Source organism: Stegostoma tigrinum, chromosome 4 (genome assembly GCF_030684315.1).
Source record: "Stegostoma tigrinum isolate sSteTig4 chromosome 4, sSteTig4.hap1, whole genome shotgun sequence".
NCBI lineage: Eukaryota > Metazoa > Chordata > Chondrichthyes > Orectolobiformes > Stegostomatidae > Stegostoma > Stegostoma tigrinum.
The window spans coordinates 21,492,626-21,517,015 of NC_081357.1; the positions used below are offsets into that span (position 1 = coordinate 21,492,626).

At 42.1% G+C, this 24,390-nt stretch overlaps 1 protein-coding gene across 3 annotated transcripts in view; it reads right to left on the reverse strand.

The window, feature by feature from the left end:
- Positions 1-24,390, reverse strand: part of tpcn3 (two pore segment channel 3) — a 61,813-nt gene that overhangs the window by 32,991 nt on the left and 4,432 nt on the right. For 2 of the 3 annotated variants that reach the window (XM_048530787.2, XM_048530788.2), the window contains exons 2-7: positions 16,659-16,741; positions 13,292-13,406; positions 7,383-7,511; positions 3,993-4,109; positions 3,425-3,543; positions 2,945-3,046 (exon numbers count right to left, since the gene is read on the reverse strand). In XM_048530787.2, the coding sequence (XP_048386744.2) occupies positions 2,945-3,046; positions 3,425-3,543; positions 3,993-4,109; positions 7,383-7,511; positions 13,292-13,406; positions 16,659-16,741 (665 nt within the window). Of the gene's footprint in view, positions 1-2,944; positions 3,047-3,424; positions 3,544-3,992; positions 4,110-7,382; positions 7,512-9,710; positions 9,852-13,291; positions 13,408-16,658; positions 16,742-24,390 lie in introns of those variants that run through there. The other variant, XM_048530789.2, reaches the window with a different exon arrangement.

The window sequence follows — 24,390 nt, forward strand, 5'->3', positions numbered from 1 at the left end:
ATTTGGCAAACAAAGAGAAATGCATCAGACACTCCTTGCCTAAATTCAGGGTTCTCCCCCCCCAAGCATTTCCCACAAATTTTCAGAATTGCTTCCTTTAAGAGAACAGGATAAGCTCAATTATTTCGTTTCTGCTATACTTGAGGTAGAACACATTGCACGCATAGGCCATTTCACCCAACTAGTCTGAGTCATAGTTATATTCCTTGTCCAGTCTTTCAGCACACCTTCCTATTCTCTTTTCTCTGATGCAGGTTGTGTCTCTGGTGGGTTGTTCAACATGAGTGTTGTCACATCAGGTAATAAGGGATGACAAGATACTAGGCATGGATAATATAACATTGATCAAGGAATCAATTAACACAATGAGGGATGATATCCTGTTAGGTTCCGCAAAATGAAGCTATGAGTAGAGCTCAAAACAGTAATCAATCATATTGCTGGATTCCCAAACAGACAGGGATTGTTAGAAGGACAGATATATGGAGACAGATATATACAGATAGAAGGACAGACAAATCCCAGAAGTTTAAACAAAAAGTAATATTAAGGAGGGGATTTCAAATCCCCCAATATTAACTGGAATCAACATGTACACCATCCACAACTGATATTTAATGGAAGCTGCAGCATACCATCTACAGGATGCACTACAGAAATTCACTAAAGGTCCTCCATCAGCACGTTCCAAACCTATTACTACTTCCACCTAGAAGGACAAGGACAACAGATACGTGGGATACATTTCTCATGCAGAAGGTAAGGAAGCATGGGATAGGGGGTAATGTGGCAGACTGGATTCAGAATTGGCTGATCTTTAGAAGACAAAGGGTGGTAGTGGATGGAAGATATTCAGCATGGTGCTCAGTTACCAGTGGTGTACCACAAGAATCTGTTCTGGGTCCTCTTCTATTTGTGATTTTTGTAAATGATTTGGATGTAGGAGTGGAAGGGTGGATTAGTAAGTTCGCAGACGATACGAAGGTGGCCAGTGCGGAGGGCTGTTCTAGGTTACAAACGAACACTGACAGAATGCACAGCTGGGCTGAGAAGTAGCAGATGGAGTTTAACCCTGAAAAGTGAACAGTGGGAGGATGTTTTGGAAGGACAAACTTGAAAGCAGAATATAGGGTTAACGGAAAGATTCTTGACAGTATGGAGAAGCAGAAGGATCTTGTGGTTCATGTTCACAGTTCCTTGAGAGCTACCATCCAGGTGGATAGAGTTGTTAAGGTGGTGTATGGTGTGTAAGCTTTCATTAATAGAGGGATTGAGTTCAAGAGCCGTGAAGTTAGGCTCCAGCTATACAAAACCCTGGTTCAGCCACATCTGGAATATTGTGTACAGTTCTGGTCACCTCATTGCAGGAAAGATGTGGAAGCGTTAGAAAATGTGCAGAGGATATTCCAGGATGTTGCCTGGAATGGAGGGAAGGTCTTATGAGGAAAGGTTGAGAGCGCTAGGGCTTTTATCTTTAGAACAACAAAGAATGAGAGGTGACTAGGTAGAGGCGTACAAAATGATCATAGGTGTAATGACAGTGGACAGCCAGAGACTTTTTCCTAGGGTGGAGGTATCTATTACAAGGGGGCAGAGTTTTAAAGTGAGTGGAAGTAGCTATCAGGGAGACGTCAGAGGTAGGTTCTTTACTCAGAGTGGTAAGGGTGTGGAATGCATTGCTGGAGAGGGTAGTGGAGTCAGCCTCATTAGGGGCCTTCAAGCAGCTATTAGACAGGCATTTGGATGATAGTATAAAAGGTAGTGGTGGAGTTAGATAGACCTTAGATTTAGGGTAAACATTCAGCATAATATCGTGGGCCAAAGGGTCCGCACTGTGCTGTACTGTTCTATGGGAACATCAACTTCAAGTTACCCTCCAAGCCACTTACCATCCTGACTTGGGAATAGATGACTATTCCATCAGCGCTGCTAGGTCAAAACCCTGGAGGGCTGTTCCTAAAAGCCATGTGGTTGTAGCTATCCAATTTTTTTTAAAGACTGAAATGTCTAAAAGGCAGCAGCTCACCAGAGAGGAGAATTAAAGCTGGGCAAAAAAATGCTACACCCTATATAAAAAAAGTTCTCTCTTGGCTCTGGTGACAGCCATATTATTTTGTAAACCCTTTCTCCAGCACATCAATACCCCTTATTTTAAAAATTCATTTACGGATGAGGACCTCAGCTAGGTCAGTACTTATTGCCCGTCCCCAGTTGCCCAGAGAGCAGTCAACCGCATTGCCGTGGGCCTGATGTCATATATAGGGAAGACCAGGTAAAGATGTGAGTTTCCTTCCCTAAAGAACATTAATGAACCAGTATGGGTATAGAACCTACAATTGGGCACAGTTCTCATTGTGCCCAGGCAGGATCCTGTACAGGACAAAAGTAATTGAAATAATTTTGCAATTTAAACCTTGGGCTACAGAAGGACATGAAACTTTGAAAAGCAAAGTTTATAACTTGGTGCATGACCATAACAGACATTTATTGTTATCTACCATAAATTAACCTAAACAAAATAATGGAGACACAATCATATTATTACAATGCACATTTCAAGAAGGTAGGTTATAAAAAAGGTATAACCACCTTGGTATCTTTTAAAAGTGACAATGTAATCTGAATACACTGAAACCTCACTGACTGCATTATTTAGCAGAATTTTCACAAAACAAAGCCTTTTTTAGACGGTCAAACATGGGTAGTTAAGCTCCTTTTTCAGGAGATAAACTTTCTACAAATATAGTTTTGGACTGAACCCATCTACAGCTCCAAGGTGAAACACCACTACATCCTAGACAGAAGGCCAAGTCCTAAGAATCCTAGGTTATCAACTGCCTTCCACAATCTATCCAGGTGCTGAGGGAGTCAAAGTCAATAGATTCCATAATGTTCGCATATGGTCAGATCACCACAAACATTCAAATTACTTAGAAGTACATACATCACATCAGGGCTATTTGCTGTTGTCACCAGCACGTAGAGATCGAAGAAAATGTCAAGGTAGTTACTGAAATATGGGGCTCCTTCTACTGTCATGAGTTTCCTGTAAGATACCATAATGTTAAAAAAATTTAAAATACCATTGCATTACATGAAAAACATTCTCTCCGTGATTTGGGCAACATTCCATCCCCAAACAACTAAAATTGTATTTAGTCATTTATCCAATTTTTACACACAATTAACTTGTTGAAAAACACCACCATCTAAGCCTACAAAGCAGATGCTGACTTTAATACTGCACATGAGAAACAAAGTGCTTAGGCATGCTCTTGAGTTTCCATTCATTGAACACTTTATTTTAAAAAAAGGCCATTTGGATGAGATATTGGAGTGTGACACTGCAAACTGCAGGGGGAAGATGTTTATGATAACTTTCTTGCCTTTGTTTAGAAGGTATATTAAATTTAACTCATTTTACCTTTTCGCAAACAGTTTCAAAGCCATAAGAGAAAACACTGCAACACTGAACATAAACAGCACAAACACATAGGTGATCTCTGGAAGAGTGTTGCGGATATTCCTGAAGGCTCTTCGAAGCTGCAATACAGGAAACACTAACATTAACATTTGAAGAAAAACTAGGAACAAAAACAAAGTTGCTGGAAAAGCTCAGCAGGTCTGGCAGCATCTGTGGAGGAGAAAACAGCTAACATTTCAGGTCTGGGGACCCTTCCTCAGAACTTCTTCACCGGACCCGAAACGTTAACTCTGTTTTCTCCTCCACAGATGCTGCCAGACCTGCTGAGCTTTTTCCAGCAACCTCTGTTTTTGTTCCTGATTTGCAGCATCCGCAGTTCTTACGGTTTTTATTAACATTTGGAAGTATTTGTTATTGTTTCTGGGGTTTTACACCAAGCAGCATTTTATAACAGACAGCACGGGTGAAATATTTCCCATCAATCTGATCTTGCCAGATTTAAAATCAGTTGAGGGTTTAGTTGTAGACATGTATTTCCATGTTTAAACACATAGAAAATAACACTTACCTGACGACTTTCAGTAAAGTTCACGCAGAACAGAGGCCTCAAGACTCTCGACCATCTAACAGCAAAATACCCAGTTTCTCTCAGAGTCAAGTATACAATCATATCTATCATCGTGAGCTGGAAGTGAAGAAGTGCATAATTTAAAATACATAATAGTCTGCAAGATCTGTCAAAAATTAATGTTAATTTCAATTGAGATGGGATGACCATGAGGAGATAGGAGCTAGAGGGGAACATAAACAAATGGGATGTATCAAACTCTTGTCACCTACTGCACTTCTAATGGCAAGTGCACATGAAAGGTTGGGCAAAGTGTTAGAGATGGTTGACACCTGTGGGCCATTCTCCAGTACAAGTCAGTGATTTACATACAAATTAGGGGAAGAAAATCATTTTGCCCCCTCATGCTCTGCCCTCCAGTAAGATCATGGCTGATGAGTTTTCAAGTTGTTCATTCTCATCTACCCCTGATAGCTGTCTAAGAAGAATCTACCACTTTAAGACCAGAGAGTTCCAAAGCCACAGAACACTCAGGAGAAAAAAAAAGTCTCATCTATCCAACAAGGAAGACGCCTAATTTTCTTTTATTTTTTCCATAAAATACAGAGCCCCCTCGTTCTAGACCATAAGAAGTGATACTGTTTGCATACCCACTGTCAAGACAATTCTGGATCCTATAAAATTCATATCAAATCATCTCTTGCTCTTCTAAGCTCAAGCAGGAAGGCGGCCATTCAGTCCCATCTTTCCTCATTAAAGAATCCATTCATTACAGGCATCAATCTAGTATCACAGAATTGTTACGCCACAGAAGGATGCCATTTGTGTCAAAGAAAATCTCCTCTCAAGCACTTTCAATAGGTGAGGAAGAATGTAAATTGAGGTGACCAAATGTGTACAGTGTGACAGAGGTAGTCTCACAAATATCATGTATAACCAAGGCATAAGCACCCTTATACAAAAGCCGAAAGAACTGCAAATGTTGTAAATCAGAAACAAAAACAGATGTTGCTGGAAAAGCTCAGGAAAAAACAGTTAATGTTTCCGTTCCAAGGAAGGGCCACCAGACCCGAAACTTTAACTGTTTTTTCCTTCACAGATGCTGAGCTTTTCCAGCAACTTCTGTTTTTGACCATTACTTTTATGTTTAAATTCTCACAAGGACAATGACAAGTTAGCCTTCCTGATTATATAGTATATGTTCACTAGTCTTTCATTAGTTATACACTAGAACACTTCAATACCTGTGCACCCCAGAATTTCAGTCATTCCCCATTTAAGAAATACTCTGCTTTTTTATCCTTCCCTCCAAAGTGAACAACTGCACATTTTTCTACATTATACTCCAGCTGCCTGACTCCTGCCTGCTCGCCCATTTAACCCAGCTATATCTGTCTATCTGCATCCTTAAGTCAAACTGTAAAAAGTTGAGGGTCAAGCACAGATCCTTGTGGGATCCCACTTGTCACATCCTAATCTTAAAAAGAAATATATATTGTGTACTGATTTCTGCTTGCCAATCTTCCATCCATGTTAATATATTACACTCTACACAATGAGATCATATTTTGCACGATAACATCATGTAGAAACAAAAACAGAAAATGCTAGAAAAGCTCAGCAAGTCTGGCAGCATCTGTGGAGAGAAATCAGAGTTAATGTCTTTGGTCCAGTGACCCTTCCTCAGGGAAGGCTACTCCGAGGAAGGGTTGCTGGGCCCAAAACATTAACTCTAAATTCTCTCCATAGATGCTGCCAAGTCTGCTCAGTTTTTACAGCATTTTCTGCTTTTGTTTGATTTTCAGAATCCACAGCTGCTTTTCCTCCCCCGAGCTTTTAACCTTCAGTGGAACCTTGTCAAATGCCTTCTGAAAATATAAGTACAATACATCAACACTTGTTACTTCTTTATACAATTCCAATGAATTCATTATGCATGCTTTCCAGTTGACTTGTTGACTTTTCCTAATTACTGAGAGCTCCCAAGTGCCTGGTTATAACCTCATTAATGATCAATTCCAACACCATCCCCCCCGAGGGACATCAAACTAACTTTAGTTTGTGGATTTCTACCTCCCTCCCTTCTTAATTATAGAGGGGTTATATTTGTTATCTTCTAGTCTAATGAAAGATTTCCAGAATCTACCAAATTTTGGAAAGTTAACACCAATGTATCTTCTGGCTCATCAGCCACCTCCCTTAAACCCTAAATGAAGTCCATTGGGACCCAGAGAAATGTGAACGCACAGCTTCAGTTTTCTCAGTACCACTTCACTAGTGACTAAAGTTGCACTAGGTCCTTCTTTCAGTCTCCAGTTTGTCCATACTACTCTAAAAGACAGAAACAATATTTAGAACATAAAAATTATTAGTTATCTAGTTTTCAGGCTCAATTCGCACCCTCTAGAGGGCCAAAGCGCACTTCACTTACTCATTTCATTTTATCTACAGAAAACCCTGGTGATTTTCTTATCACCTGGAATGTACTTATTCAGAGGATTTTGACATGCCCCTTTAAATATCTGCACTGCTTATCTCGATCCATCTCCTATCATAATACCCCAATTCATCGCAGCCAGCTCAAATTTCATGCTCACATCTGAGTTTAAATTTCAAGTCTTGGTCCAACTCTTCTTCCCTCAAAACGCTAGGCAAAGTGAAAAGTTCAATTATGATTCTAGAGAGGTTATTAATTACATCACATTAAACAATAACAAGTCTAGCCTGCTTTCTGGTCAGTTCCAGAACATACCTCTAAAAAAAAACTACCTTGAAAACATTAAAAAGGAGAAGGAAAAGAAAAACTGTAAAACGAACAGCTGAAATACAGGCAGAATATTCAAACATTCTATTGGGCCTTTAAGTCATAAATTCAAGTAAAATCACATGGGCTCGAGAATGGAATCACGGACAAGTAACCTTTGTACAGGAGCAAATTACTGCAGATGCTGGAATCTGTCCTGAAACAACCAAAGCTGAAGATTACAGAGGATTAGACAACGTGCATGGAGAGACATCAAGCTAACATTTCAAGTCTAGATGACTCTACAGATTACTTCATTGACCTCAAGACTAAAGTACAATATTTCCTGACAATCTGTCTTCAGCTTGCAATACCTTACAATCCATGGTTAATATCTGATCTTAAGTATTGCAGGCATAATTTGCCTACATGCAAGCACGTGACAGATCTTTTACTCAGAAAAAGATTGGCAAACCTTAGTGAATGAGTGACCAGACAATCCTTTTGGATTGCATTAGCCGAGGGGAAATATTTGCAAGATCTAGAGAAACACGTGCACTCCAACTGTGGATATTTTGCTTGACAGCACTTCACAACTGATTTTCCAGACAAATATAGCACTATATTTATTAAGATTACATACTCACCGATATACTGACAATGACACAGATGTTCTTCGCATCTCTCCAAAACACCTTGGTGGGAGTAATTTTTGAGAAATGGAGAAGACGTACTGTAAACATTAGCAGACAAATGAACTCCACTGTCGAAGTTACCTGGTGGAGTAAAAAGGGAACGTAAACTTTGGGAGTTAGCTCTGGAAAATCTCTGATCTTGTTGACGAGGGTCAAGCTGTGGATGTGGTGTATATGGACTTCAGCAAGGCATTTGATAAGGTTCCCCATGGTAGGCTCATTCAGAAGGTCAGGAAGAATGGGATACAGGGGAATTTAGCTGTCTGGATACAGAATTGGCTGGCTAACAGAAGATAGCGAGTGGTAGTAGAAGGAAAATATTCTGCCTGGAAGTCAGTGGTGAGTGGTGTTCCACAGGGCTCTGTCCTTGGGCCTCTACTGTTTGTAATTTTTATTAATGACTTGGATGAGGGGATTGAAGGATGGATCAGCAAGTTTGCAGATGACACGAAGGTTGGAGGTGTTGTTGACAGTATAGAGGGCTGTTGTAGGCTGCAGCGGGACATTGACAGGATGCAGAGATGGGCTGAGAGGTGGCAGATGGAGTTCAACCTGGATAAATGCGAGGTGATGCATTTTGGAAGGTCGAATTTGAAAGCTGAGTACAGGATTAAGGATAGGATTCTTGGCAGTGTGGAGGAACAGAGGGATCTTGGTGTGCAGATACATAGGTCCCTTAATATGGCCACCCAAGTGGACAGGGTTGTTAAAAAAGCATATGGTGTTTTGGCTTTCATTAACAGGGGGATTGAGTTTAAGAGTCGTGAGATCTTGTTGTAGCTCTATAAAACTTTGGTTAGACTGCACTTGGAATACTGCGTCCAGTTCTGGTCGCCCTATTATAGGAAAGATGTGGATGCTTTGGAGAGGGTTCAGAGGAGGTTTACCAGGATGCTGCCTGGACTGGAGGGCTTATCTTATGAAGAGAGGTTGACTGAACTCGGTCTCTTTTCTTTGGAGAAAAGGAGGAGGAGAGGGGACCTAATTGAGATATACAAGAAAATGAGAGGCATAGATAGTGTTGATAGCCATTTCTGCCCTGGGGAATAGTCTCTGGCTAACACGAGGGGTCATAGTTTTAAGCTGGTTGGAGGAAAGTATAGAGGGGATGTCAGAGGCGTGTTCTTTACACAGAGTTGAGAGAGCATGGAATGCGTTGCCAGCAGCAGTTGCGGAAGCAAGGTCATTGGGGACATTTAAGAGACTGCTGGACATGCATATGGTCACAGAAATTTGAGGGTGCATACATGAGGATCAATGGTCGGCACAACATCGTGGGCTGAAGGGCCTGTTCTGTGCTGTACTGTTCCATGTTCTAAATCAGTGTGGCCCTGGAATGAAATTTACTGACAACGGTTATTTAACAACCACACTCTGGAGAAGTTGGCCTCTATTGGTAATTAGTGAATCGGGGGCAAGGGCACAATATCAGATAACACCCTGTTGCTGTAATATCTATATATACACACACATTTCTGAAGAGATCATACTGGACTCGAAATACTAACACTATCTCCCTCCTAGATGCGGCTAGACCTGCTGAGGTTTTCCGGCATCCTTTGTTTAATTGGTGTATACCATTCGATTCGCATTTAAGATGACAACATATAAAACTACAGGGAGTCTGGGGGAAAGGAGAAGTGGAGTAGAAGGAAACCCGCTATTCCCAATTCTATAAACAGGGGCAACGGAGGAGTCTGTATCTGAAAGATAAAGTCATGCATTTAGTCCAGAGGCATCTCACAGTCCGCTGATGGAAACTAATGTAGCAAATTTCTGACAGAAATTAGGGGAAGAATGGACTCCTCAGCCTGCTTCAACATCAAATGCAACCTTCATTGATTTTCTACCTAAATCACCTTTCTAGCCCACTCCCCACAGCTCTCTGTTCTCAACCTTGAATGTACTTAATGTTGGAGCATCTTTTATCCTCTGGAATAGGAAATTGCTGAAAATTCACAATCTGAGTAAAAACATTTTCTCAGCCCCACACGGTCAACCTATTATACCCTGACACTTTGCACCCACGTGCTAGATTCTCCAACTAGTTGAAAAATTATTTTTCAACTATCCTATTGCGCCACTTCAAAATCTTATTGATTTAAATGACCCCCCACCTCTCATCCTTCTATACTGAAAAGACAGTCTGGGCCCACTTCATTCGGCCTGTTTTTGGGCAAACATCTTATCCCAGGAACCAGTCTAGCAAACTTTGACTGTTCTGTAAAGGTAATAACTTGGTGACCACAACTGCACCCAGTAACCCAGGCATGTTCTAACCACAGCTGTAGCAAGACTTTTTCTGAAAGAGGTTCTAGGCCCGAAACGTCAGTCTTCCTGCTCCTCTGATGTTGCTTGGCCTGCTGTGTTCATCCAGCTCTACACCTCGTTATATCTGTAGCAAGACTGGCGTATTCTTCACTGAAAACAATAAATAATAGAAATCACAACAGGTCAGGCGGCATCCATGGACAGAGAGCAAGCTAACATTCTGATCTAGAGGACTCTACATTGGAGCTGAATTCTTCAGTTGTTGACTCCTGTCCTCTGCAATAAAAAGGTCAACATGCCATTTGACTTCCCACTGTACCTGCATGCTAATTTGCATCGTTTCCACTTACACCTACAACCTGAACACTAAAGATGGATTAGCCATCCTAAATTACCCAAACTTACACCGGAGCACCCGGAGGAAACTCGCGCAGACACAGGGAGAGTGTGCAAATTCCACACGGTCACCTGAGGCTGGCTTCGAGCACTGGTCCCTGGTGCTGGGAGGCAGCAGTGCTAACCACTGAGCCACCCTTCATATTCACTCATATCTACTTAACTGGCTGCACTTAAGTTCATGATTCTGGTTTTGGACTCAAGAATGCATTTTGTAATATGGAATTAAGTTGTGTTATGAACATTTCCCTCCCCCACCCAGACATCTTTTACTATGCAATTATTGCCTAATCCTGCCTTACCGGATCTAAAATAACTTTGCTCTTGGAAGTTGTTGTAAAACCATTCCACTAACTCATTCTCCAAACACTTCTTGTAAAGATAGCAGGTGCCAAGGTTGCTTTTGAAAATAAGGAAAGTTAGTATCTCAGGTAGTCTGGGTCCAAAACTGAAAGTTGAGTGTTCAATTAGTTGGAACAAGATCTAGACAGCCCACATACAGGCACTGCACATTGACAGCTTTCCAATATACAGCCAAGGTACAAGTCATTTAGACTATAAACTGAGGCCATCAGTAAAACCCACCACTTTTCCCAACTCTCTTCCGTTCGGAATAAAGTCATTATCAGATTCAATAGATTAATTATTTGATTTCCAAGGCTAAAAGACTTGTTGGATTTCAAGTATTTTGTTTTAAATTCCTGATTTCAACATTCACAGGGTTTGGCTTGGTTTCAGTAGCTATAAAGATGTAAGGATCATCATCAGCATGACAGTCTGAGAAAGTACTTTAAATGTCAACAGACTAAATGAAACATTCCCCAATCTTTTATCTGGGCTGATTCTTAATCATTACAGTAGAGCTCATGATTTCTCTGCTCTTAAAGAGCAAGTGTCCTGGATGGCATCAAAACTGATCTATACGACAAGTACTTAGTCAAATGTTGTGATCCAGTTCTTGAAAAATCACAACTCGAGTGAAATAACTTAAATGAAGTAGCCATTCTCATAAGGGCTAACGGTCAAACAGGTCTTTGTCTTGCAACTCATACTGCTTCAATGCAGTTACACTTTTCCCAAAGGAAAATGATCAATACTGTGCAGAATGTTCCAGATGTTGCTTTGATGTCCTGCATAAGTGAGTGAAACATAACCTCCACACCTTGGTATTCAGCTCCCCTTGCACTAAGTAATATTCTACTGCATTCTCAATTACTTGCTATACTACAGATTAACCTTTTGCAATTCGTGCATGAAGTATATTTTTCCCCTCATCACCCCTTCTTTTGCACATCACATGTCCTCTTGTTCTTATTTCCTTTACAAGCAGGAACTGCTTCTCCTATCCATTCCAGCCAGCTCATGTAAGATTTTGAAAACCTCGATCAAATCTACCCCATGCCACCTTCTCTCCTGAGAACAATCCCAACTTCTTCATCAATCATAAACCAAGGTCTTTTCCTTGGGTGTGAGAGTCCAAAACTAAAAAAAGGGCAAAAGGTTTAAAGGTGAGTGTAAAAATTTTTTAAAAAACCTGAAGGGCAACTTTGTAATGCAAAGGGTGTTGCTTGTATGGACTAAGCTGCCAGAGAAAGGGGTCGAGGCTGATATAATTATAGCATTTAAAAAGGCATCTGGATGGGTACATGAATAGGAAGGGTTGAAAGAGATTTGAGCCAAATGGGAGCTTGATCAGATTGGGATGTCTAGTCAGAATGAACGAGCTGGACCGAAGAGTCCGTTTCCATGCTGTACGACTTTATAACTGAAGTTTTCATTTCTGGAACCATTCTTGTAAATTCTTCACTCTAATTTTTCTCATCCTTCCTAGAATGTGGCACGCACAATTGCTGAGGGTGAGACCTACCAAACATTTTATACAAGTTCAACATCACGATCTTTTTCTCATACTCTATGGTCCTACTAGTAAAACCAAGAGGATTTGCAAGCCTGGTTAATACTCTTTCCACCTGTTCCACTGCTTCAATGATCTCTGCACATACAAACCCATGTTTCTCCGCTCCTACATTCCCTATACAACATGGCGAATAAATTTCAATATCAGTGTGATGTCAGGTATCTAGAGCAGACCTCCCAACATTTAACGGATCAAAACAACTGACATGTTCCTCTGGCTAGTCACATCGAGTACAGGCTATAAACAAAACCATACAAGATGTTCAGTCAGATGTAATATTCCAATTGGGCAGGGCTTGCTGAACGATCTAATCATGCTAAAGGATATGCTCACGCCTAGCATCTTTTCTAAATTACTGAGAGGCACGTACATGTTTTATTCATAACGACACTGGCCTAATTGGTACACGCGCCCCCACCGCACCCCCCCCCCCCCCCCCCACCCTGCCACCACTTTCGTCCTTCATTCCCTGCACCACCTACAAATTTAATAGAACAAATCACAAAGGCTCTTTCAACAGCACCTTTTAAATGCTGCAACCTCTACCATTTAAGAGGACCAGGGCAGCAGATACATGGTAATATCAACATCTGCCAGCTCATCTCCACATCACACACCATCCCAAGTTGGAAATATCACCGTTGCTTCATTGCCACTGGGTTAAAATCTTGGAACTCACCAGCAGCACTACATCTATCCACAAAGTGCAGCAATTCAAGGCAGTTCACACCACAAGACATAGGCTTTCCACTTCTCCTTTCAGCTCATTGGACCTATTCCATTTTCAGTGAGATCATGGCTAATCTGATAACCCACAACTTCATTTTCCCACCTTTTCTCCACAATCCTCAATTCGCTCACTGATTAAAAACCAGTTTCTCTCAGCCTTGAATATATACTCCGTTGTGAGTGCTAAAAGAATTCCACATTCACTACCCTTTTGTTCACATCTCAGGACAAGACATTTTTCTCCTCTACGTGAATGCGAGCAAATGAGACTCTGATGCCCTCCTGCTGATTGCGAAGATAATCACAAGCGTGATACCAAACATGGAAGAAAATAATTTTGAAGAAAAACCGAAAGAACTGTGAATGCTGTAAATCAGGGACAAAAACAAAAAGCTGCTGGAAAAGCTCAGGAGGTCTGGCGGCATCTGCAAAGTAAAAGATTAGACTTACGGCTTTGGAGCGTGACCTTCCGCCAGAATGCTGCATATCAGTTTGAAGATATTGAAGACTGAATGCATTAGTAATATAGTCACCGAAAGGCACTCACCCAAATAGGCAGTAGATAGACTGCAGGATCTTCAAAAAGGCCAAGGAAAAGATCCACAAGGATAAAAAAATAAGTGATTCCCTGTGTAGACCAGTGGTTGTACAATTTGTAAAATCTAGACAAGAGAAAGTTGGAAAATTGTTTGACATTATAATGCAGAATATTATAGATAATGAGGAATTCGGTTAAACAAAGTGAGTCAGAAAGTCAACAATCTGTTAATTGGACCTCATGCTGTGAACATTATTTATCCCTCACGTGATCAAATTATACAAGTGGGAGTGCGTTAGGGTAGGTAGTGGGCTGAATGGCCTGTCATTCATTAAGACTCTGGTTGATCATATGGAGGCTCCATTTTGAATTGCCCAGCTGCAGCATTCCCTTGTCTCATCCTAGAAACTCTTGGCTCCCTTGTAGACCAAAAGAAATCTGCGAAACTCACCTTTGAACACATTCAATCACCTAGCTCCAGAGCTCTCGGAAGAGAGCACAGTCAAATGGCTCAGGAAAAACCACAAAGTTAGCATACACATTGGCAATTTCATAGTTCTACAATCAAGATTGGCTTCATCAACAGCCTCAAATTTCTTCACGTTGCAAACTTAATGATTCAATAGAGACCCTCAAATCCATCCTGCAGCATAATGGCTACTCTGATCAGACCATTCTTTGCTGTATATCATGCAAACTCAAGAAAAGGCCTGAAGAAGTTATACATGATCCTGAAAAGTGCACAATGTACCCAACAGTGCCCTGGAAAGGCAAGTTATCTCTAATGTTTGAGCAAAAAGATGAATCCAGCTGTTTTGCACTGTGGTGGCTCATTTCAACTTAGGTGGGATTTGTCACCAACAGTATGCATTTATCAAGACAAAAAGATGATATCTCTGTGACACAACTAAGTAATGCAGTGCGAGTTTCAATGCCAGTATGTGCGGGCTGGAGGCCCTGAAGTGTGGTGGATCATATCAAATGGCATAGCCCTTCAACAAGCAAGATTCCGACCTTATCCAACCAGCTTGTGCTTGCAAAATACACAAGCATCCAACATTTAATATAATTCTGCAATCAAATAACATTTGTTGAATAATTCTGAATGTGCAAAGAATTATGCTGACAAACAATTGAGGGCGGTCAGTTCGGCTAGCAGCAGTGTGGTGCACATGAACATACACAAAATGGTGTGTCAATACAGTGCAAAGACTATCTTGTTATTTTAAAGTATTTTTGATTGTGGACTGAAATGGGCAAATAATTATTTTTAAAAAAGGACTGTGAAAAGGGTGACTGCATTTTTTTAAAATTAAAAAGCAAAGTCCTCAATGCTCATCATACAATGCTGCTTACATTGCCTTTTGTTAAAGCAGTGGGTTGCTACAGACGAGCTGCAGCCAGAGTGTGTTTAAGAGGGGAAACTTGGCTGGCAGCAGGTAGTTTATTGATCTATGGAATAGTTACCAGTTGTCAATGACAAAGGCCTTCTACCTGCTAAGAACTGTGATTGGCTCCCATGTAGCTGAACAGCTTGTAGGTTTGGTCAGAAACCATCAGATTTCTGAAAATAAAGCAGCTATCTTTAAATAAAAAAAACCTCAAGTCTGAACAAAGCCAATGTACACCTGCATTCCGCATGGAGATGGCCTCAAGGCCCTCCGCTTCTTCCTGTCCCGCAGGCCCGACCAGGCCCCCTCCACCGACACTCTCATCCGCCTAGCGGAACTCGTCCTCACACTCAACAACTTCTCTTTTGACTCCTCCCACTTCCTACAGACTAAGGGGGTGGCCATGGGCACCCGCATGGGCCCCAGCTATGCCTGCCTCTTTGTAGGTTACGTGGAACAGTCCATCTTCCGCACCTACACAGGCCCCAAACCCCACCTCTTCCTCCGGTACATTGATGACTGTATCGGCGCCGCCTCTTGCTCCCCAGAGGAGCTCGAACAGTTCATCCACTTCACCAACACCTTCCACCCCAACCTTCAGTTCACCTGGGCCATCTCCAGCACATCCCTCACCTTCCTGGACCTCTCAGTCTCCATCTCAGGCAACCAGCTTGTAACTGATGTCCATTTCAAGCCCACCGACTCCCACAGCTACAAAAGCAACTCATATTCCGCCTGGGAACCCTGCAGCCATATGGTATCAATGTGGACTTCACCAGTTTCAAAATCTCCCCTTCCCCCACTGCATCCCTAAACCAGCCCAGTTCATCCCCTCCCCCCACTGCACCACACAACCAGCCCAGCTCTTCCCCCCCACCCACTGCATCCCAAAACCAGTCCAACCTGTCTCTGCCTCCCTAACCGGTTCTTCCTCTCACCCATCCCTTCCTCCCACCCCCAGCCACACCCCCAGCTACCTACTAACCTCATCCCACCTCCTTGACCTGTCCGTCTTCCCTGGACTGACCTATCCCCTCCCTACCTCCCCACCTACACCCTCTCCACCTATCTTCTTTGCTCTCCATCTTCGGTCCGCCTCCCCCTCTCTCCCTATTTATTCCAGTTCCCTCCCCCCATCCCCCTCTCTGATGAAGGGTCTAGGCCCGAAACGTCAGCTTTTGTGCTCCTGAGATGCTGCTTGGCCTGCTGTGTTCATCCAGCCTCACATTTTATTATCTTGGAATCTCCAGCATCTGCAGTTCCCATTATCTCTGAATTTATTTCTCTCATCAGTTGCTGTAAGCCGTGGCTCTTAACCAACAAATCAGAGCCTATGTGTCAACCAGTCACCCAGTGCCTCCTGCAAGCAAGAGAAAATATCTGGAAGTTAATTTTGACTCAGACAATCTTTATTTATCTCACCGTTTCAAGAAGCTGAATTAACCCATGGTCAGCTGATTGCTGCAGCCATTTTAAGTCAACGTTTTCCCTTTGTAAAACCATTTTAGTCTATGTAGGTTTCAGGTGTTGATGAAAAAAAGACATGTTGTTGATGCTTTTTTCTTTAAAACAAAACTTGCATTCATCAAGATGAAGTTTAGAATTTTACAGCATTGGAGGTCATTCCTCCCATTGTGCCTCTGCCAGTTCTTTGAGATAGCTGTCCAATTTGAGCAGAGACACTTCCCACATTTCTTGGCAAATTTTTTACCTTTAAGTGCATATCAAATTTCATGAGTTATAATTGAAATGTAGCTCTATCACTATTACTGCATCCCAGATCACAACTCACTGTGTTTAAAAAAAGACTGCCATTTGTTCTTTTGCCACTGTGTTAAAAGGCTAAGTAGGATAAATTAATAGCCTTTCCCCCCTAAGAGTCTCCTGAACTACTAAACATAGCTGTATTTGTAATTCTCAACCCACAACTAAAACGTCTTGAAACCCAACCAAAATATTTGATTATAAAATCAATAAAGCCTTACCTGATTGCCTGTGGTGAAGTTTCAAATTGAATGTTTCTGTTATACTGCGCATCTGAGACATAAGCTGCAGCCAGTTGAAATTGCTGTTAAATTGTAAAATATTAAACAGGAAAGAATGTGATTCCAAATGAGTTACCACTTAGTAACCTTAGCAGTGTCTTGGTCTTAACTGCTGGATTTCATAAGTCACAACAATGGCTACACTTTAAAATATTGGCTAGAAGTCACTGAACCATACTGCGATCATAAAACACACTATATTAATGCAGCAGCTTTATTTTCCTTAAATAAAGCTCTAAATGGATAGCAAACAAATACATCCCTTTTCAACATGGCAACAATTTTATCAATTGTCATGTGAAGTTAGAAGATTCAGCACATTTGAATCACAAGTCCAGTTTTAGTTTAGGTGCACAAGCAATTCTAGACAACCGAAGACAAATAGCTGGACTAATTTTTCAACATTCTCTTTCTGCTCACCCAGCTCTCACTTCCCTGAAAGTGACAGCTTTCCTCGTCAGCCCTACATCATAGTCACTGTATCAGTTGCTTCAACAATGACCTTCCCTCCATCGTAACGTCAGAAGTGGGGATGTTCACTGACGATGGCACAAGGTTCAGCACCATTCAGGATTCTTTGGGTACTGATGCAGTCCATGTCCAAATGCAGCAAGACCTGGACAATATCCAGGCTTGGGCTAACAAGGGGCAAGAAACATTTGCATTACACAAATGCCAGGCGATGACCATCTCTAATAAAAGACAATCCAATCATTGCTCCTAGACATTCAATTGTGTTACCATCACTCAATTCCCCAATATCAACACATATGGAGCTACCATTAACCAGAAACTCACCTTGATACTTCATATAAACACAGTGGCTACAACAGGTCAGTGGCTAGAAATATTGCAGTAAGTAACTCACCCCTGACTCCCAAACCCATCCATCTACAAAACACAAATTGGGGGTGTGATGGAATATTCCCTACTTGCCTGGATGGGTGCAGCTCTAAAACACACAAGAAGCTTGACATCATTCAAAACAAAGCAGCCCGCTTGACTGACATCACATCCACAAGCATTCACTCTCTCCAACACCAATGGTCCATAGCAGCAGCGTGTACTATCTGCAAGATGCACTGCAGAAATTCACTAAATAGCCTTAGACAGCACCAGCCAATCCCTCGAAGGACAAGGACAGCAAATACATGGGAATACTACCACCTCTAAAAGGTCTCCTCCAAGCCACTCACCATCCTGACTTGGAAATATATGGTCTTTCGTTTACTGTCGCTGGATCAAAATCCTGGAGTTCTATCCCAAAGGCATCATGGATCAACTTACAGCACGTGGATTGCAGCCATTCAAGAAAGTCTCAACACCACCTTCTCAAGGGCAACAGTTGAAAGCAGGATACTTCAGCAATAGAGGAACAGGAACAAAAACAAAAAGGGTTGAGCAGAGAGCAAGGAGCCAGGTTTGAACTCTATCCAACTGATTACCTGTACGCATGTCCATATTATGACATCTCCACAGATATCACATCTTGAGATGGAACTCTAATCTTCCTCCCAGAGAAGATGACCAATTCATCACAAGAGCACATGCTTACACTCCAGGAGTGACCAGTAGCACTGACAATTATCAAAAAGGCTCACATTTCGGCTTAGAGATAATAGATTCTCCAGCATCTGCAGTTCCCGAGGTAACAAAGTGTGGGGCTGGATGAACACAGCAGGCCAAGCAGCATCTTAGGAGCACAAAAGCTGATGTTTTGGGCCTAGACCCTTCATCAGAAAAAGTGTGAAGGAGGGTCTAGGCCCGAAACATCAGCTTTTGTGCTCCTAAGATGCTGCTTGGCCTGCTGTGTTCATCCAGCTTCACACCTTGTTATCTCACATTATGGCTTAGATGGAAACAAACAGCTGTAGCATGAACCTGAGACTTTGCCAACCTGCAGAGCACATTTCTCTCTTGAGAGAGACTTTGCTCTGGGAAAACTGCAATAACAAGGTTTAGAGCCAGGTGAACACAGCAGGCCAAGCAGCAAAGCTGACGTTTCAGGCCTAGACCATTCTTCTTTCTGAAGGATCTAGGCCCGAAACATCAGCTTTCCTGCTCCTCGGTCTGCCGTGTTCATCCAGCTCTACACCTTGTTATCTCAGATTCTCCAGCATTTGCAGTTCCTACTATCTTTCATCTGGGAACATTGGTTTACTTTAAGCTAAGCCTGAATCTGACCTACTCCCCCTCCCATTCCTTAGACGACATGTCCATCATGGGTCTCCTGCAGTGCCACAATGATGCCACCTGAAAGTTGCAGGAACAGCAACTCATATTCCACTTGGGAACCCTGCAGCCCAAAGGTATCAATGTGGACTTCACAAGCTTCAAAATCTCCCCTTCCGCCACTGCATCCCAAAACCAGCCCAGCTCACCCCCGCCTCCCTAACTTGTTCTTCCTCTCACGTATCCCCTCCTCCCACCTCAAGCCACACCGCCATTTCCCACCTACTAACCTCATCCCGCCTCCTTGACCTGTCTGTCCGCCCTGGACTGACCTATCTCCCCCCCACCTATACTTCCCCTCTATCCATCTTCAGTCTGCCTCCCCCTCTCTCCCTATTTATTTCAGAACCCTCTCCCCATGCCACTCTCTGAAGAAGGGTCTAGGCCCAAAACGTCAGCTTTTTGTGCTCCTGAGATGCTGCTTGGCCTGCTGTGTTCATCCAGCTTCACGTTTTGTTATCTTGAATTCTCCAGCATGTGCAGTCCCCATTATCTCTGATCAGCATTTTTGTGTCTCCATTTAAGGTTATCAAAATCTGAAATATACCCTTTGTCGATACTAAATTCTGCATGAATTCCTGTCTGAAGCAGCACTCAAGTTCAAAAGGTTGCCAGCATTTTTTTTGAATTGGGAAAGAGCGTCAATTAACTACTAGATTGACCTTTGCCAAGTATGTTTACTGCAACATTGGAAATTACCATGCTTTCCAGAAATTGTGCTACAAACGAGAGACAAAACAGTTCAACTATCTAGTGCGCAAAGACTAATTTTCTTTCTTTGTTGTGGACCCAAAGAGAAGAATGGATGCGGGTTTTAAAATCAAGAACTGTGGAAGGAATTGTTGCATTTTTAAAACAAGTTACTGGAATACATGGCATTTTGTGCTTATGCTGTTACTTTGTTTAAGCAGTGGGGGGAAAGTGGAGAGTCATTGGCACTGCAGGCATGTGTTTCAGGCAACTTTGCCCACAGACAGCCTGTTGATTGAAAAAGTAATCACGAGGGTCAGCCATCAGCATGGCAACAACTCTCCGATTGGGCAGGTGGATAGCCTAGGTGTGAATACAGCTCTAGAAAGACTCCACACTCCCTCAAAAAAAACTTTCAAAGTAAAAGAATTGGAAGATAGGTATTCTTGTTCATCATTCACCTATAAAGGTTCTGCCTCTAACCAGCAACTGAGACTGAACAATTAGCATACCCTGTGTGTACAGTAAAAAAATTGAATGGATTCAAACAAGATCAGAGGAACTTGGAGAAGCAAAGGATACCTCACTGAACCCTGTGGGATGGTGCTATTGAACTGTGTTTCTCTAATATTTTTCTACACCCACATCTATGTATTTTTGTTTGTCTATTTGCATGTGAGTGTAAGGATTTACAAAGGGGGTAAAGCAAGTCAGTGTTAAGTTGATAACTTTAGATTTTGTTTGCCTGTGGTTCAAGTTGTAATAAATATTACTTTCAGGTTTCTGTACTTAACATGAAAAGTTTAACCTGAGTTAGTCAGTCAGAAAAACTCAAGACTGAGTAATTTGGTTAATTTTTTAAAATCTTTGTCATGATCGCAGAAACAATGGGTCTTGAGTATGACTGCACTTTCCCAAATGGGTCATGCCAAGAGATGGAAAGTTTTGGAAGAAGTGAATAATAGTGGCAACGAATTGGAGGTTGGAAAGCAAAGTGATTAAAAAAAAAAAGTTTCAATTTGGCTCCTCCATCCCTTCCAGCCTCAATTCTATACTCACAGACACTCAATGAAGCAGTCCCCTCGCTCCACTTAACATCTTGGCAGAATGGGCTTCCAAACCTGACATACCATGGGTACAGGGCAACATCAGTTCACAACTTTCTAATTTGAATCGCGCCTGACTCTCCCATTTGTGTGCATGTGCAGATCAAAACAGAGTTCCACAGGATTGGGGCACTGCAACAGACCACAGCTATGCTGGATCATGGAAGGTGGTGGAAAAAAAGTTACTCTGGGATCTCAGCCCCTTATTGCCAGGAATACTTACGACTTCTTAATGTGCACAATAATAAGTGCAATCCAAACAAAACCAGCTGTTGCTCCAGAAACGCAATGTGTTTCTGTTGAAACAGCACGGTGCTTAGCTGTGCCAATTTCCAGGAAGTGACCTGGTAACCATTCTTCACATCACCTTTACAGCATTAACCAGCCAAAATAATAACTGGGAAAAACAAATTATCACATGCAAAGTGGCTGGAAAAGAAGTGTGCTGGAGCCTTGCTGCTGGCAATGAGCAATTAATGACAATATTCAACCAGGCAAGAAACAACGGCCCCTCCATCTCCACACATATCCCATGCTTTTTCTGAAAGAAACACCATTTCTTTGGGAATAAACAAAGCTCGATTAACTCACAAAAACAGATAGTCAAAAGCATCAAGTAATTCAGAAAGCTAAGAGACCATTATTATTTATTGTAAGGGGAACGGAACACAAACAGTTTCACAGGGAATTGGTGAGACCACATCTAGAGAGTACGTGCATTGTACAGGTCTTATTTCTGATGCGTTTATATCAGAAGCTCTTCATGGTAGAGTGATTGGTTTAGTACTTGGAACGGATGGATTGTTTCACAAGGAAAGGTTGGACAGCCTTGACTTGTATCCTCTGGGAGATAAGGTAAAGGCAACTTGATTGAAGGATGTAAAATCATGAAGAGTTCTTGGTGGAGTGGACGTTGAAAGGATGTTTCCGCTTGCAAGAGAATCTATAACTAACTCAGAGGTTGTCAATTTAAGACAGATATGGGATTTTGTTTTTCCTACAGAGAGTTGAGCATATTTGAAACTCTTTTGAGAAAGACAGAGGCAAGCAGAATCTTTAAATCCGTTTAAAAGATAGAGATAGGCTCTGGATAGTCAAGGAGGGAAAGGCTAATGGGGATTGGCAGGGATGTGGAGCAAGGTTGGGTTTTCAAGGCCTTTCCAATTTGTATGCTTATTAATGCAGATTAGTGTGAAATCTCGACGAGTCAAATTCAGACAGCCTGTAACTCCTATTGTGGCACATTTACCAGCAAAATAAGAAATCTAATAGAAGATAAACCAAGCAAAAGATGAAACACTGGAATGGTAAACCAAGCTTGTGCAGGCTTGTCAAATGACAATGCCAATCAACTGGAGCAGAGTCAGACCAAGCTGGAGTGTGAACACATAAGTAAGCTGGCAGCAATGGCATAAAACAGTTCTCACTGACATTCTGAATGAGTATCTACCAGTCACGTTTTTAAAGCAGACAAAAACCAGACAATTCAACCACCTTGCTCTTAGGAGCTCATTTCACCCACCCCTGTCATTATTCCTGCATCCTTCAATAAGCTTTTTTTAAAAAACTATTTGGGAGAATAGATATTTTAGCACGTTCTTGTCCCCGCCACAATTGGTGGGACCCCTAAATTTCTTATCTTTGCCCCGATCCTTACTACTCAGAGGCTAAGGGATAGCATTTTAGCTTGGGATGAACTTTGCACAATTAAAATGTGTTGGGTTAGTCCAAAAATTCTGTCTATCAGCAATAGGAAATATAGTTGTTATTCTCAAAGTTCTCAACGTTCTATTTGTTTCTTGAGGGACAGAGTGAGCATGAGGACAACCCTTTCCTGTCTTGGCATGTTTCAATGCAAGAAGTATAGTAAGCAAGGTAGATGAACTTTGTTCCTGATCCTAACCAAAGCTCTATGACATTAATTGCAATTAGAGAGACTTGGCTGAAAGAGGCACAGGACTGGCAGTGGAATATCCCAGGATTTATATGTTTCAGGTGCGACATTAGGAGATGTAAAAGGAGTGGAAGACACGGGTTACTGGTAAAGGAGTATCTCACAACTGTACTGAGGGAGGGTACATCACAGAACTTGTGCAGTGCGACAGTATGGGTAGAACTCAGGAATAGGAAAGATGAAATCACACTGCTGCAAGTATGCTACAGGCCTCCCAATGACCAATGAGAGATAGGAGGAGAGAATTTGTAGACAGACTTTGGAAAGTTGTAAAAGTAGCAAGGTTGTTGCTGTGATAACAAAGTGTGGAGCTGGATGAACACACCAGGCCAAGCAACATTTCAGGAGCACAAAGGCTGATGTTTAAGGCCTAGACCCTTCAGAGAGGGGCGGGGGGATGGGGAGAGGGAACTGGAATAAATAGGGAGAGAGGGGGAGGTGGACCGAAGATAGGTTGTTGCTGTGGGCAATTTTAACTTGCCATGTATTGATTGGGACTCACTTTGTGCTAGGCGTTTGGATGGAGCAGAATTTGGAAGGACCACTTAGGAAGGTGTCGTGACACAGTAAGTAAACAGTCCAACCAGGGAAGGGGTTATACTGGGCCCGGTTTTGGGAAATGAGCCCGGCCAGATGAGTGAAGATTCAGTGGGGTTGCTTTCGGGAGTAGCGACCATAACAGAGAGCTTTAAGATGCTCATAGATAGGGATAACAACAGTCCTCAGGTGAAGGTGTTAAATTGGGCGAAGGAGAATTACAACAATATTAGGCAGGAACTGGAGAATGCTGATTGCAGGCAGCTGTTTGAGTGTACATCCACATCTGACAGGAGAGAGTATTTCAAAGGGCAGTTGATAAGAGTTCAGGAATGGTACATCCCTGCGAGAATGAAAGACAGGTACAGCAAGTTACATGAACCTTGGATGGCTAGAGATGTTATGACCGTGGTCAGAAAGAAAAAGGAAGCATACATAAGGTCTAGGAGAATGGGAACTGATGAAGTCCTCAAAAGTATGTAAGGAAGGTAGGAAAGAACTTAAGTGAGGAACTAGAAGCACCAAAGGGGGTCATGAAAAATCAAACAGGATTAAAGGGAGAATACCAAGGCTTTTCATACTTATATAAAAAGCAAGAGGATAGCAGGGAAAGGACTGGCCCACTCAAGGACAAAAGAGGGAATCTATACGCGGAGCCAGAAGAGGCAGGTGAGGTCCTAAATAAGTACTTGGTGTTGATATATACCAAAGAGAAGGAATTGGAGGGGGATGATCTCAGGGAAGGGAGTGTTTAATTTGTAAACCCAGTAGCTATTAAAAAAAGGAAGAGGTGTGCGTCTTAAAAAGTATCAAGGAAGATAAGTCCCTGGGATCTACGCCAGAATATTGAGGTAGGCAAGAGAACAAATTGCTGGAGCATGGACAGACATCTTTGTATCCGCTTTGGCCACAAGTGAGGTCCCAGAGAACTGAAGAATAGCCAATGTTGTCCCATTGCTTAGGAAGAGTAACAGGGTTAATCCTGGAAATTACAGGCCTGTGAATTTCACATTGGTGGTACAGAAATTATTGGAAAAGATTCTCAGGAATATTAGATAGGCCAAACAGGAAGAAAACTGGCAATAAAGGATACACAAACACCAATTAGCCATGAAGAGATACGACCTATTCTCACTGGTCTCAACATACAAAG